This window comes from Phoca vitulina, unplaced genomic scaffold, assembly GCF_004348235.1.
Source record: "Phoca vitulina isolate PV1807 unplaced genomic scaffold, GSC_HSeal_1.0 scaffold8, whole genome shotgun sequence".
In the NCBI taxonomy this organism is placed as follows: Eukaryota; Metazoa; Chordata; class Mammalia; order Carnivora; family Phocidae; genus Phoca; species Phoca vitulina.
In genome coordinates, this window is record NW_022589711.1 from 23,035,702 (window position 1) to 23,052,714 (window position 17,013).

At 34.5% G+C, this 17,013-nt stretch overlaps 1 protein-coding gene across 6 annotated transcripts in view; it reads left to right on the forward strand.

The window, feature by feature from the left end:
* ARL6 (ADP ribosylation factor like GTPase 6) overlaps positions 1 to 16,503 on the forward strand; it is a 42,491-nt gene extending 25,988 nt beyond the window's left edge. For 2 of the 6 annotated variants that reach the window (XM_032406378.1, XM_032406377.1), the window contains 4 exons: positions 3,605 to 3,734; positions 7,365 to 7,420; positions 7,547 to 7,559; positions 11,493 to 15,249. In XM_032406378.1, the coding sequence (XP_032262269.1) occupies positions 3,605 to 3,734; positions 7,365 to 7,420; positions 7,547 to 7,559; positions 11,493 to 11,544 (251 nt within the window). In that variant the 3' untranslated portion in view covers positions 11,545 to 15,249. The other 4 variants (XM_032406372.1, XM_032406375.1, XM_032406374.1 and 1 more) reach the window with 2 other exon arrangements.
* Positions 16,504 to 17,013: the final 510 nt, after the last annotated feature.

Genomic DNA, 17,013 nt, shown 5'->3' on the forward strand with positions numbered 1-17,013 from the left:
TATATCATTGAGTTGGATTTGCTAACATTTTATTAAAAATTTTTGTTTTTGTGCTCATAAGGTTTTTGGTTTGTAACTCTTAAAATGCTTTATTCATCAGGGTGATAGAGGCCTTATAAAATGAGTTGGAAAATATTTACTCTTTCTCTTTTTATTTTATTTTTTGGATTGGATAGAACTGGTATTATTTCATCCTTAAATGTTAGATAGAATATATGAGTGAAGCCATCGGGGTTGGGATTTTGTATGTGTGTGGGAGTATGGGGGAGTAAGAGGGACTGTGAATCAGGAGTTAGATTTCATTAAATGATATAAGGCTATTAAAGTTTGGTATTTTTCCTTAGGTCACTTTTGGTAATTTTTGACCAGATTTTAAAATTTATCTATGTTGTCAAGTTTACTGACATAAAACTGTTTATAATATCCTCTTGCTATCCTTTTAATGTCTGTAAAATCTGTGTATCTTCCTTCATTTCTGATATGGATAATTTATGTTTCCTCCATTTTTTCTTGTTCAATTTTTTGAAGAGGTTATTGGTTTTCTTAACTTTTTAAGAACTCTGGCTTTGTTAATTTCTTCTGTTGGTTTGTCTTTTAAAAATTTTTGTTAATTTCTGTTCTTTGGTTTATTATGAATTTTCTATACTTACATTGTATTTCATTGTCTATTGCCTTTTTCAGATGGAAGTGGAAATCATTGATTTTACACCTTTTCTAATATGAGCATTTAAAGCAATACATATTCTTTAAGGATTTAGTTACATGTCACAAATTTTGATATGTTTGTTTCCTTTATTATTTAGTTTGAAGTATTTTCTAACTTACCTTGTGAGTTTTTTTTGATCCTTAGATTATTTAGTAGTGTATTATGTAATTTCCCAAATATATGGGAATTTTCTAGGTTTCTTTTTGTTATTGATTTCTAAATTCCATTTGATGGAATAACATATTCTGGATGATTTCATCCTTAGAAATACTGGGTCATCATACATAGTCTGGCTTGGTGAATGTTCCATCTGCCGTTAAGTAAAATACGTATTTTGCTATTGTTGGATGAAGGGTCTATAAATGTCAGGTGATAGTGTTCATTTATTAGATGCATATACAGTTAAAATTGTTTTGTCTTCTTGAGTGAGTGACACTTTCGTAATTTTTAAATGTCTGTCTTTTTCAAAGAGGGAGAGAGGCAAACCAAGAAACAGACTCTTAACTATAAAGAACAAACTGATGGTTACCAGAGGGGAGATGGGTGAGGGATGGGCTAAATAGGTAATGGGATTGAGGAGGGCACTTGTGATGAGCATGGGGTGTTGTATGAGCATACAGTGTTGTATGAAAGTGTTGAATCACTGTATTGTACACCTGAAACTAATAATACTCTGTATGTTAACTAACTGGAATTTAAATAAAAACTTTAAAAAAGCACTGACATATAATAAATGGCACAGAGTACAACAACAAATGCCTCTTTTCCCCTTCATCTTGAACACTACTTTGTCTGATTATAGTGTAGCCTAGCATGCTTTCTTACATTTATGTGTATGCATGTTTTTCCATCCTTTTCCTCTCAGCTTGTTTGTGTCCTTATGTTCAGTGTGTTTCTTGTAAACATCATATGGTTATGTGTAGCTTTTTTATCCATTCTGACATTCTCTGTTGCAGGGTAAATTCTAGCTGGACTAAATATTTAAATGTAAAAACCACACCAATGCAGCAGTAGAAGAAACTATGGGAGAAGTTTAAAATAATTCTGGGGCAAGAGAAGGTCTTTCCAACTATAATACAAAACCCAGAATCCTAAAAGAAAAGATTGATGAATTTGACTATATAAAAAGTTTTTAATTATAAAACAAACCATGAGCAGTTAAAGGCAAATGACAAGCAAGGGGAAATATTTGCAGTTTATATCACAGCTACAGGACTTTTTTCCATACTACTTATGGTGTTTCTACAAATCAATAAAATAGAAAATAAAAACTTAGAGGCGCCTGGGTAGCTCTGTGGGTTAAGCATCTGCCTTCGGCTCGGGTCATGATCCCAGGGTCCTGGGATGGAGCCCTGAGTCGGGCTCCCTGCTCAGAGGGGAGTCTGCTTCTCCCTCTCCCTCTGCCCCTCAACCCCTATTTGTGCTTTCCCTCTCTTTCTCTCTCAAAAAAATAAATAAAATCTTTTAAAAAATGGGGAAAGGATAGGATAAAATAGTTCGTAAAAAAAGAAATAGAAGCATCTTTTGAATATATAGAAAAATTCTTGACCTTTCTCAAAACAAAGTAAACATATTCTGATAGTACTTTTTTACCTACCCACTATCATAAAAAGATCAACAGGTTTGATAACACTTTTGGCAAGGGCACTGGAAACGTTCATTCTTACACATTGTTGTTGAAGTGTAAATTGATACAATTTTTAAAGGAAGGCCTTTTCAGTAATCACTATCAAAATAGCAATTTACATATCCTTTAACCAGCAACTTTACTTCCCAAATTTATCCTACAAACATACTACCCATGTACAAAATTTGCTATGTACACTTTTATTCATTTCAGCATTGTTTATAGTTTTAAATATTGGCAACAATACAAATATATCTCACTGGATACTGATTAAACAATTACAGTACATAGTACTAAAAGGCAGAATATTCTACAACTGTTAAAATAGTGAAGAAACTGCTCTTTATTTACTGGTATGGGACAGGCTCCAAGATACGAAATTAAGTGAAAAGCAAAAGATATAAAACTGATAGTCTGCTACTATTTGTATAAAGAGTAATATATAAGTTTTTGCAAATACTCCTAAAAAGATGCCAAGCAATAGGTGATATAGGTTAACTCTTCTAGAGAGGACAAGTGGATGGCCTGGGACAGGGAGATTCTTTTACTGTATACCATTTTGTGTCCTCTGAATGTTGAACTATTTAAATGTATTATCTATTCAAAACAGTGAAAAATGTTTCCAAAGTTGTAACAAGGTAAAATATCTTGTTAAAGTATCTAGTTTGTTATTTCTAACCTGTTAACTAAAATCTAAAATCAAGATCTTGTTTGTCTCCCTTCTACTTTCATTTGAAGTTTGACTCCTTTCTATTGACAGTAAAAACAAAACAAAATATTTGACCCCTGTGTAGGTACTGCTCAGTAACTCCCACCTCACTCATCTTTGTTTTAAAGCTCCAACCAGAGGGCGGATGTCTTCTTTTTCTTTTTTCTTTTTTTAAGATTTTATTTATTTATTTATCAGAGAGAGAGAAAGAAACAAGCAGGGGGAGTGGCAGGCAGAGGAAGAAGCAGGCTCCCTGCTGGGCATGGAGCCCGATGTGGGACTCCATCCCAGGACCCTGGGATCATGACCTGAGCTGAAGGCAAACGTTTAATGGACTGAGCCATCCAGGCATCCCAGAAGGTGGATAGTCTTAAGAAGAAGTATTTTGTTAATTCTCCTATCATTCAAATACATTCTTGACAGTGAATGTGTTTAAATGTTGGCGTATATGTGATACAGAAAGAAGTGGTTGGAAAACAGTTTTAGTGAATTTCAATTTTAAATATTTGGGGAAATGACCAAAAAGCTGGAAGTGTGATGATAGTCTTATTTTGTCTTTTAGATATTAAGCACCGCCGAATACCAATCTTATTCTTTGCAAACAAAATGGATCTTAGAGATGCAGTGACATCTGTAAAAGTGTCTCAGCTGCTGTGTTTAGAGAACATCAAAGATAAACCATGGCATATTTGGTAATGTTTTATATTTACTCTTCATTATAGCATTCTGAAAAAAATCTCTGAGCTTCAGTTCTTCCCTCCTAAGCTCATTGTATACGTCATCTAACATGATAAAATGTAAGCTAAGGATTTAGTTGTGTAGAATTGTAGCAGTGCAGGTATTCATGAGTATATTATTATTAAATCTTTTTTCAATCTTGGGGCACCTAGCTGGCTCAGTCAGAGCATGCAGCTCTTGACCTCAGAGTTGTGAGTTTCAGCCCCACATTGGGTGTAGAGATTACTTGAATAAATAAATCTTAAAAAAAACAAAAAAAAACTTTTCATATCTTTCTGAGGATACAAAAATATAAACAATTCTTTAAAAGAATAATTTAGCTCACTTACCCAGTTTCAAGCACACTGATTTTCTTCTGCACATTGAATCAGCCAACCACAATCCCATCTCAGGACTTTTTTGTACTTGTTAGTCCCTTTGTCTGAATCTGTCTCCAAAATGATTTTCCTGGCTTGCTATTGTACTTCCTCCAGGAGAGAGACCTCTCCTGATGACCCTCCAAAATATCATTATATCTTACCCCAACTCTTGTTTTTTTTTATACACTTTGCTTTATATTTCTCTTGCCATGTCCTCTTTGGGTTTTTCTTGTTTTATAGTCTGTCTACCTATACTAGTGCATTAGCACCATGAGAGCTGGGATTTTATCAGTTTCATTCACTCTGTAACCCCTAGAATAATAGTAGTACCAGGTACTTAGTATGTACACAACAAATACTGGTTTATATGAGTATATAGAAATGTAAATATTAATTTTATTTGGATATACTAAGACAATTGAACTCTTCAGTATTTAGTATCTAAAATTATTATACATTGTTTATTTGGAAAGCAGTTTCTTATGGTTACGTTTAACGCTGGTGTGCCTTTCTGCCAAATATTCCAAGAAGGATAACCAGAAGTTATATATTAGATAGTATTTTAGTGCCTACCTTATATTAATTTGAGCTTCTTTCTATCCACCCACCTACTTCCCTCTGCTGCAAGATGTCCTTCTCTTGCCAGTTTTCCCTTTTTTAGAAGAAGGTGTCTATGGAGAAAGACCTAACAAAGAAGCAGAGAAATATACTGCCTCTAGAAAGAGAAACAGAATATGGAACAAGGAGATAGTAGAGCTCAGGAAAGAACTTCCAGAGCTAACCTTGGTGCTGAAAAAGGAATCTCATAGAAGAGAGCTTGAGAAAGCCCTTGAAACGCCTCAATACTCAGGGCCACCAGCCCCTCTACCCAGGAATGAAACACTACATATCTTGAGTAGAACCCTCCTTACTTTGGAATCAGAGGAAGAGTCAATTTTACGAAATGTCTCTTGATTTGGAATTTGTGGTTCTGTGATACTTGGTTGGTAAAGAAAGGAGGGATTTTAGGTAGAGAAGTATAGGTAGAACCTTTGTATTTCTCTAAATCATACCTAAATTAGTAATACCCAAAGTAGAATAGTTTTTAATTTTTGCTTTGTATTAAGCATTGTGAGTTTTCACATTAAGACTACAGGTCTAATTTATAGTAAAAGATGTAGTCCTACTTTTAATTTTGAAATAGAAATTAATTTTGCAAGTGGAAAAAAATCTCTACTTAAAATTTAACATCAGCAATTGAATTTTAACAGATTTCTTTATTCAATTGTGACATCTAAATACTTCTCAGGGAGAGAAAAGGTAATGTCCTGTTGCTATAAGGATGTGCAGTATTATATTGCCAGGTTCTATATTTTCTGTATAACTTATAGAAGAATGCCAAGTATTTCTTTGAAAGTTGTCTATAATTTTGACTCTATTCAAACAGTACCTCACTGAAGTTCTAGTGTTCCATTTGTTAAGCTTGTTTTTTATTTTTTGCTATGTTCATTAAAGCGTGTATAAAATTGAAAATACACTTATTTTTCTTTCCAGTTTTAGAAATAAAGGTAACAGTGATACAAAGATAAAACATTCTATCTCTCTTGCCTTAGGTCCAAGTAAATTTACTGGACAATAAAGAAAAGATTATAGAAAAATGCAGCCTGGAAATTTTTGTGGTTTATTTTTAATCATTGTACTAAATATATAGCCAACTCTGATTCTCGGGGTCTGATTTTGTTAATGTTCTTTTAAAAAAGTTCTTTGATAAAGTCCCTGGCACAATAAGTATATACATATTTGCTTATTTACTCTCTTGTGAGGGCAATAGATAACAAATCAAATAAATAGATATTTTGTAAAATATCTGGAAGGATGAAGAAAAGTAAAGTAGGATAATAAGAGAAAGAATGAGAGGTGCTCCCTCTGTGAAATCTAATTGAAGTCAGGGAGAAATTCATGCAAAAGTTTGGAGGAATAGCTTTCCAGACAGAGAGGCCAGCCAAGTGAAAAGGCTCTTAGATGAGAATATGCCTCATGTGTTCCAGGAATAGCAAGAAGTCCAGGCTGGCTTAAGCAGAGAGATCTAGGGGGAAATTGTAGGAGATGAGGCCATTGAGAAATAGCCACAGGCTGTATCACACAGGTCCTAGTAGGACATGGTAAAGACTTTGGCTTTTATTCTAGTTACAGATCTGATGATCTATTCAAAAGGAAAGGTAGAATTCAAACATTTGGGAATTATAGGAAAAGATGCAGGGTTTTTAGTATGGCACTAACGCCTCCAGTAAAGGAGACAAGTTTTTCCATTTTATTACTTGTTCGGTTGGACCTTAGTCTTGTTTGGGACTGTAAATCAATACATTGATCTTTATAAGCATTTCAGTTACTGATGTTTTGCTATTGATATGGATAATCTGTAATTTACTTTGAATAATTATGTCTCACATGCTGTTGGTTTCTGTCTTTCTATTTTAAAATAATTCTATGATAAGTCATATTCATAATCTAATAAGTAATTCCTTGGAAGTAATTTCTGTTTTGATTAGAATCAAATTAATTATTTTAGGTAATTAGGTACATTTTTAAATCATGCTTTAGCACACTTAAAAGGAACCCTAATCATTCAGAAAATCTAATTGTTTATACTAATTGCTATCAGTCTATGTCTTTGAAAAAGATTATCTGATACTATAAAAATCCTCTGCATTTCATTATTTTAGTTTATTTAGCATCATTTTATAGATGCTAAAAATAAAGGCAGAGAGTTAAATAACCTGTCCAGTTCCTGAAGCCACTAGATAGAAGAGTATGATTGAAATCTGAGATTTTTTTTTATTCTACCAGTTTACCAAAGTTTTAATTACAGATTTATACCTTATAGATATCAAATTCCATTTCAAATAAAGTCACTCCATCATGTGGCTAAATTACAACCTAAGTCAACCATTTCTAATAATTAAATGTTATTGAGCCACTGGGGCTGGGCAAAGTAGAATAATAACTGTTTTAGTGATAACACTTTTCCAAATGTCTGTTATAAATCGTGAATAAGTTTCTCATGTCTTCTTCCTGAGCACCCAGACTTTTATTTCTTATGTATATTCAGTTTCAGTGCTTACCAGTTTTGCTCAAATATATGTTACTAGACTATATTAATTTGCCATACAGCAAAGTTGTAATTATTTATTCTTATGGTTCTATGAAGTAATGAAATGGATATGTTTTTTATGGATTTTATTTCAGTGCTAGTGATGCCATAAAAGGAGAAGGATTGCAAGAAGGTGTAGACTGGCTTCAAGGTACATCGCAAAATACTGTGCATCTTCAGCCTTTATTTCTATTCTATTCACATTTTTATTTCCCTTTTTACATTTCATTTGTATTATATCATTGCCTTTCTCGTTTCCATTTATTTCTGCTGTCAGAAAAAACAATCCAGTAAGTATCCATTACCTTGCTACATTTACTTCTTTGTTTTGTTCTGTTCTGTTTTTTGTTGTTTTTTTGTTTTTTCGGTTATTTTTTGGGTTTTGTGTGTGTGTGTGTGTGTGTGTGTGTGTGCACATGCTTGCAAAAAAGGTGGTTTTATTAAAGCACAGGGACAGGACCCATGGGCAGAAAGACCTGCACTAGGGTTGTGAGGAGCAATTGATTATATACTATGGGGTTGGGGGATGTAAGGGAAAAGGGAAGTTTTCGAAAGAACTTTCATGTGCTAAAGAGGACCTACAAGATACCAGAGGCCTTCCCCTTTTCAAGTTAAGGTTGTTTTTCCCCCTTTGCAAGGCATTAACATGAAGATAGTTAGGAGCTTCCTGGAAGAATGTCACACATAATCCTACCCAGGAGTGTGGTGGAGGGGGAGATTGCAGGGTGTCAGCTTATGCTTTCTCCTCAGCAAGCCTTCTGCTCCCTCATCATTTCCCCCCTGAACAATTTTGACCCTTAAATCTTTAAGGTTGTTGAAGGTAGAAGGTCTCATCTTCTGTAACTTCTTCCTGCTGAATAGGGGCATAGAGATGTCCATACCTATGGGTCAGTATTGTCAGTTGGGGAACATATGGGGGAGTTACAAAAGTTGGAGGCAGCTAAATCCAGTATGGTCAACATATATGAACCTCCATGAGTAGAAAGGATCATCTGTCAGCTGGAAGTTATGGCAGTGAAGGAGTCTTGACACTAGGCAGGGAGACACCAGAAATAACAAAATAAGGTTAATATTGTAATGAGAAAGAGAAATCTGAATGAAAGAACTTTGATAGTTGACCTTTGATAATTTTCCTCCAGGCCAGGAGTTTAAAGCAATCACTAAAGGAAAGAGAGATCATTTAAAGTGCCAATTTGAGTATTCGTTCAGTTAGAAACCCAGATATATTTTTGTGGTAATCTGGAATGTATACGCAGCATTTTGTTTTTATGTTAGCACAAGTTTCACCCTTTGTAGCAGTTAAAACATCTAATGCCACTCTATTTTGTAAAACTGCTTCATACATTTGTGTTACTTCAGTATTTAATAGAGAAATGCCTTTTGAGTGTCATTTAGGGCTTTGACTGTGTACTTAATTAAGAGCTTCCATGTGCCAAAGCCAACTACTTGCCATCCTCCAGTCTCAAAGAGGGAACAAAGATGATGCTAGGTGGTCATACCAATGGAACACAAAACGTGTCCATCGTTGTTTTAAATTTGGAAGGTTGGCTGGATTGGTAATGGTTTTAATAATGCATCCATGCATTCAGGCGAAACCTGAAGTACAGTGGCCTATCCAGCCTGGGAGAAGCTATGGACACAAGTTAGAGCTACATAGTCAGTGGGTCCATTAGGAGCCAGACATATAATGTTGGTCATCCTTTAACTGGAGTTAAGATATCAAGGGCTATTCAGTTTTAGAGGGCCACTTTTTGAATTTGTTGGTGACTGCCATGTCATGCTTAAGGTGGTCGCTGTGTGCTTGGCTAAAGTCTCTACTTGTAATTTTACATTAATAGAGGTAGTTCCTGGGACAAATATGACTAAGGAATAAAACCATCAAGAAGCCCTCTTTGTTTGAGGTCCAGCCTTAACAATATCGTAATTAAAAGGAATCACTGTTAAGTGAGAGAAGACTTGTCTCAGGCAATAAGGGCATCCCCAAGTGCATCATCCAATCCAATCATAGAGAAAGTGGGGTCATCCATTATCTCCACAAGTCCATAGTTAACCTCATGGAGCAGGGTACGTTCCAGCTTTTAAGGAAAATTTTCATCATCCTATTCATACAGAATTGGTCAAGGTGATAGTTGAGTTATACAGTTGTTGGGGGATTAATCCCATTTTCCAGTTGTTTAAATAATCATATGCCCATGGGATCCTGTTATTATCCCCACAGATGAACAAGCAATAAGATTATCTATATGTGAGCTATTGTGTAGAAATAAAAAAGCTATTTCTCTGAAGTTACCTCAAGTTGTCTAACTTAAGCAAACATTTAAGGACAATCAAAACTAGGATTTAACATCCACAAAGGTGGGTTATTGAAACATAATTTTTCTCTCTAAAATAACCCTCATTTTTGGAGATAGCCAAATCAAGACTAATTTGTTTATAAAACAAGTCCAATTTTAATAAACTTGGCCTAATTATTTACATAAGCCCAGCAAGAATAATGATCATATAGATCTTTTAGAATCTGCTTTGCTGGAACTTTTATAAGGAATCTCTAGGTTGAACTTTTAGTAGCCTCTGCAGGCCAGAAGCCAAGCCAACTACTTGCCATCAGACATGCCTGCCATACCTGTAGTTTTGGGCGGATTCCTCTTCATGAGGTCCCCAGTATATCCTGAGGTTCCTGCACCTACCAGGAAGTGATACTTTTTTTTTTTTTTGATGTAGTGTTCCATGATTCATTGTTTGCGTATAACACCCAGTGCTCCATGCAGAATGTGCCCTCTTTAATACCAATCACCAGGCTAACCCATCCTCCCACCCCCCCTAGGAAGTGATATTCTATACTCACCTGGTGAGGCTGCAGGGAACTCTGTAAGCAAGGTATCAGACCAACATTTCCAAGGGGCTTTATGGCTCCATGTTTCGTAAAGTCAGCCTTAGTTCCTCAAAGCTGTTTGGTCATATCTGAGTCTATGCATGTCTCTCTCAAATATGACATTCCAGTCAAAGCCTTGATAAAATAACTAATGTTTCCAATGGTGTCCTGTTACAAGGAGAACAGAAATAATAAAAATTTTAAAGTATTTAACTTTTTTGTCTACCTGAACCCTCCAGAATTCAAAAGGTCTCAATAAGTATTCTTTCTTCCATGACAATCATAGTCATTTATATAAGTTTAATAAGAATCTGTTCTCCTTGTAACACGCTACATTTACTTCTATTACATTTTTCTGAAGGGTTTATTTAAATAAAGAATTTGCATCTTTACAATCAATATACATGACAACTCTAGAAATTTTAATTTATGGCAACAAATTTCTGTCAGATCTAGTGATAGAAGCACATTTGAAGTTTGGGACAAATTTCAGGCCTTACTGTCAATAATTAAAAATAAGTTTGAATAGAATATATCTTCTAAGAATCATGCTGAACTCTATGTATAGCTCCACTTATACATGTTTACACAAATTTTAACACTCATTTAGTATTGTAAATACCGGTATTCTATGGATGTTTTGTATATTGCAGTTTTGTTATTCATCAAAATAGCTATCATTGATTGGTACAGTCTTACCATATCAAGGAATAAAGTAAGATATATCATTTCCTCTAAGAATATATTGTTTACTAATCACAGGAATGGATTGAAGCAGTGACCCACACAGAGCAATAGATGTGGATGAAACCAAGTTCTGTAGGTCCTTTTATTATAGGACCCTGAGTCAGGCCGAAAAATGTCCATTTGTGAGCAGAACTGGTGGGGAGTCATTCCTATCAGGAATCTCCCAGCCCTGAACAAGGGTGAATAACAAAATATTATTAATTCTAGTTATAGTCTTGTGGCTGTAAATTTAATTTCTTTTACACTAACCTTTTAATGCCAGTTATATATGTAATTTTGTTTTCTCTTATGCATATCCTGGTGAATCTAAGAATAGCCTGCTTGACCATACATAAAGAGACATAATATCTCTTTGGTTCAGAGTATTAAATGTACATCTGATAAATATTTTTATGTGTTATTAGTAAAATATGGTATTTTAATAAACTGCATAGACTATGGTATTTCTTTTTATGTAGATATCATGACATTTACCATTAAACTACAAAGAATGTTATAGTCATACTTTACAATTAAGTAAAATATAACTGAGAACCTCTAATGGTGATAAAGAACTGGTTTACCCTTCTGACGATTTGATGGGACTTATTCCCATATAAAACAGGTCAAGGAGCAGTGTTCTGCAGAAGATACCAGAAGCATATGTTCAGCCTTGATTTCTTATTTTCCCAGTGCTTATTGCTCACAGTGAAGATATAGCATGGATAAAATCCTACTGTTGCTCATGAAAACATAGTACCTACTGAAAATAGGTTGATAAATTGTAGTTCTCGCTTCCTTTTTTCGTTTTTTGGTATATTTTGTCTGTAATAATGAGGCCACTAGGTGTCAGTAACGATCCAACATCACAGTGCCACTTGCCAACTCTGGTCTTATTACCCAATTTTTGTGTCTTTGATTTCTCTGATTCATTATCTTTGTATCTTACTTCCCATTTTGTAAGGAGGGTACACTGTTGGAAATATTTTTGTGCCTTTGTGTTACCATATTATTTTATGTAACTTTTAGAGCAGTTTTCTGTGAACAGTTTCCCTATTTTATGTAGGGAGCATAGAGTAGTAATAAAAAGCATTTGAGCTTTGAGTCTAGATTTATTCTACTACTTATTAACTAATTATTAACAATTTTATGTTATTTTCTTTTGAAGATAATTTTCATCACCTATACAATTAAAAAGTAAAATGTCAAAAATTGTATGGATTAAATGAAACACTGTGTTAAAATGCCTAGCATAAGAAAAAAACCCAATAAATGTTAAATTTACCCTTTTACCTAACTACTCTCTATTTAGGAGAGGAGGAAACTTAGTACACAGATTGAAGTGTTATCAGCTTGGTCTTGAATAGGAGATCCTTTGTTCATCTTTCCTACGTAATAGTAAATAGTTTACATTTTGATTCTCCAGACTCTTTCTCTGGATTTAAAAAGAGGTAAAAACCTAATTTGCAAATTAGGTAGCAGTACATACAGGAGACTAGTCCATGCCTGTAGCCAAAGGTTTTTTTATGTAAATTGAACTGTGAAAGATATTCTGAATTTGTATTTCTTCATTTTGATTTCAGAATTCTGAATTTCCTAGCATGATAAACAAGAAAGCCTCTGATTGATTTTGGACCAATTTAATCTTATTATTTTAAGGTTAAAAAATGTTGAGTAAAATATTAAATGACATATTTTGTGCCATGATTCCATTCTCTTTTGGAAGGATTTTCAATAATTACATACATATTATAACCCAAAGACAAGAACCCCTGAGTAGACTATGAAGTATTTTTTAAAACCACCAAAGAATGTACAGAAACGATTGCAGAGGTGTAAGTTGTTTTCTAGCTCTGAAACTTTCAAATGAGATATTTCTAAAAAAATCTTCCTAAAAGACTAATCTCATTTTATCACTTTTTCTGTATGGGAAAAGCTAATGCTTCCAAGGTCTTAAAATAAGACTTTTATAAACTTACGCATATGGGTATTCCAATGAAAGATAGAGGACTGAGCACATACTTAGTTTCATTCCTTTCTCAAATCTTACTAACAGTAAGCGGGCTTTTGTTTAAAGACATTGTCCTACAAGGGCAAAAAAAATGGAAGTGACAAAAATGGCAACCAAATTTTGGAAGCTGGACGTCTGATGAATGTTGAATGACTTAACCTGAGAATGGTGAATTCTAAACTAGCACTGAAGAAAGCTGGAAAGCATCCCACTTTACGATGCAGATACCCTCAAAGGCTCAGATATTGATGGGAAGCGGAAAGAAGGATGAGGTGGGGCTGAAAAGAGAGACAGTTATACTTTCTTGCCCCCCAAAAAGATTGAAGGTTTATTCTTGCAGAGAGTTAAACAGAGTATCTCTGGACTAGGGTATACCAAGCACAACTGTGTGTGGCCGTGCTGATCTGAAAATGAGGAATAACTGGAAGTTTTATACCAAATAGTATAATCCTCTTCTGCCTTCTCCTACTTCTCCAAGAAGACACTGGCAGTAGGTAGGATATAGAAACTCATCTTTAAGGAATCAGACCGTGAGAGAAAAGACCTAAAGGTATTAACATCAAAGATTCCCAAGAAAATGGTGTAGCTAGCTACACTAGAATAAAGACCACATTTGACAAGCCTCACACACATATTGAAATTTCAGTCAGCTTTATAATGTTCATTCATACTTATGCGAAGACGGCAAAGGATCACCAGGCATTTGAGGACCAAAACATTATGAATTATGGAACATCACCAAACCAAAAAAGCAGGTTAGAGGAAGTAGAATATTTAAGGGAGAACATTTCAAGAAACTATTGGAGTATCCTCAAAGAGATAAGAAAAGGTATTACTTTCATGAATATGACCAGGGATGCTACTTGAAAAGGACCAAAGGGGAAAAAAAAATAAGTTCTTGGAAAATAATAGAACAGAAGAAATGGAAAACTCAATAAAAAGAAGATAAAATAGAGGCATTCTCTCAGAAAGTAGAGCAAAAAGATAAAGATTGGAAAGAAAAGAAAGTAGGAGGCCCAATATCCAAATAACAGGAATTTTAGAATGAGCAAAGAGAGAAAATAGAGGGGAAAAAATTTATCAAATAAGTCACCAAATGGTATTTTCCAAAACTGATAGAGTTTTTAGTTGAAAGGCCTCTTGAGACCCCAGTGCAGCAAATGAAAATATTACCACACCAAGGCTCACTATTACTTAATTTCAACACTGAAGACAATGGAAGATCCTACAAGCTTCCTGGGAAGAAAGTAAAGTTTCATGTAAAGGATAAGGAAGCAGAAATGCGCATCAGACTTCTAAACATCAACATTTGGAAGCCATTAGTTGGGCAATGCCTGGAAAAGTCCAAGGAGAAAATAATGAAACTATATGCTCAGGCAATATCAGTGTATTGTGACTGTAGAATTAAGACATCTTCAGCCATTCACAGTCTCAAGAATGTACTTTCTATATCTTTTACTAAAGTAGCCATTGAGAGGTATACTCTTCAAAGACAAAGGAATAAACCAAGAGGAGAAAATAAGAGACCACAAAACAGGAAAACCAGTATAAGAGCGTGTGGGAAGGATCCTCAGGATGATAATGAGAGATAATGAAATCCTAGAATGATAATGAAAGATCTCTTACGAAGATAGCTGGGCAAGCATAGAGAATAGCTGGTCCAGATTAGAGAGTTTTGGAAGACTAAGGGAGAATTCTTCAAGAAAGTGAAATTCATAGGCTATGTATTGTGCTTCGTAATGATAAAAGTTTAAACAGTGTGGGAGTAATGGGAATGAATTAGTGTTAAGTACCTTAAAAAACTAAGCAGACAGGCAGGATTGGAGAATGAGGCCCACTTATTAAAACAGGGAAAACAAAATGTAGAAGAAAGGAATAGCGGGGAGGGGGATACAACCTGTCTCAGATGTGAATAGCATGTACGTAGTCATCATATTGATGACTAGATTACTATGGTAGAAGAATGGGAGTGCTGGAAGCATAATGAGGCTTGCAGGGCAGCAGCATAGAGTGTGTGAGAACTGAAGCCTCATATTACATTGAAGGAACTGATATTTCAAAAAGTAATGATAAAAGTATATTATTTAGAGATACAGAGGTAAATCTCCTAAGGGGTTAAAAATGGTTGCCTATAAAAGGAGAAAGAGGACCTGAGCCAAGGGACTATTTTTCATACAAACTTTGGAGAACTAATTGACTCTTAACTGTGTGCATGTACAATGACAGAAATAAAAACTACAGTGTGTGCTTTAAACAAACAAAACACAGATGTGTGCATAGGCTTCTATAGTGTTTTTATAGATTTTTCTTGGATTACTTTAGAAAATGGATTTTGCCTGTGGAGACTGATAATTTTTTGTTTGGTTTTTGTTATCAGATCAGATCCAGGCTGTGAAGACATGAGAAGATAGTATTTGGAAACCTCAACAATTTTCAATTCAAGGAATGTATCTTAAGGCAAACTGAATACTTCAAATTTTTTAAAAGATGTTTGTGCATCTAAGAATACTAAGACTTTATAATCTTCTGCTTGCATTTATGGATTCTGAATGAACTTTTTAAGAACATAGGACTTCAGGTATGCTAATCTGACCATTAATTATATTAAAACTAAATCTTTCCTCAGAAGGGCTCCTTCCCCAGAATTATCAACTTCTTGGTAAAAGTCTACATTTGATTGTAATTAGAATGTTTAAAGTCAGATTTATAAGCCATCTCAATATCTCATCATGATTTATAATATCTTTAATGCATTTTATTTTTTAAATTGTCTTCTAAAATTTAGTTTTATGATATGACTTTGCAGTATGATTGTGCTTGGAAAAAGAACTTTAAATATTTATAAGGGACCATGGGTAATTAATATATACATAAAATTTTTACTATTTGTCACTATCAATAAAACATAATATGCAATGTACCAACTAGTGTACTTTGTTTACGCTGAAAAGAATAACGCTGTTGTCGTAATATTTAGTGTTTTACTGTCAAGCATTTGTAAATTATCTGAGACTGAATTAAGCTGAATTTATTTATCCAGGGAATGTGTATAGAACCTCTATGTACCTATACTAGTCTGGCATTGTCCTAGGCAATGGTGATACAAGGTAAATAAATAAGATATATTCTTTATGCTTAGAGAACTTAAAAATTAATGAGGGTGATCTTGAGAACCTTTTCATACATAGTATCAATTTTATTTCATTGGCTGAATGAGTATCTTGAATTTTAAGATTAAGATGTATAAAAGTGAATTAATCTGATTCTTTAATAATTATCTTAACTGACTTCTTGTTTCTTTAAAATGTGTCTTTGTTAAAATAGATTGTGACTCACCAAACTATGTCTTTCCTGAGCATAAACTGCTACAAAAATGTTCTTTAGAATTTTAGACACATCTCAGCATCTACTCTATGCAAATTGTGTTAGTTCTCAAAACTTAGAGACCAGTTATAATTGTGAACTCTGAATAGAAGCTTTCATTTTAAATTAACCACTAGAAAACAGTATATAGAGCAATGGTATCAATCCTGAAAAACACTGGATATAAAGAACAACTGTAGGGCATCTGGGTGGCTCAGATGGTTGAGTGTCTGCCTTCGGCTCAGGTCACGATCCCAGGGTCCTGGGATTGAGTCCCGCATCGGGCTCCCTGCTCCTTGGGAGCCTGCTTCTCCCTCTGCTTCTCTCTCTATATATATATATCTCTCTCATGAATAAATAAATAAAATCTTTAAAAAAAAAAAAAAAGAACAACTGTAATATACAATGTGTAAAACATCTTAAATGTCCTTAGCTGTGAAAATGATAAAAACAGGAGGCAAGGGGCGCCTGCGTGGCTCATCGGTTGATCATCTGCCTTCGGCTTGGTCATAGTCCCAGGGTCCTGGCATGGAACCCCCTGTCCTTCTCCCTCTCCTCCCCACGTGTGCTCTCGCTATCTCTCTCTCTCTCTCTCTCAAATAAATAAAATCTTAAAAAAAAAAAAAAAAACCAGGAGGCAAAAGGTAAGTAATACTAGGTGTGTTATCATAACTGTGGTACTGGTCTATGTGTCATAGAGATTTGAATAAAATCATTTTAGGGGCGCCTGGGTGGCTCAGTTGTTAAGCGTCTGCCTTCAGCTCAGGTCATA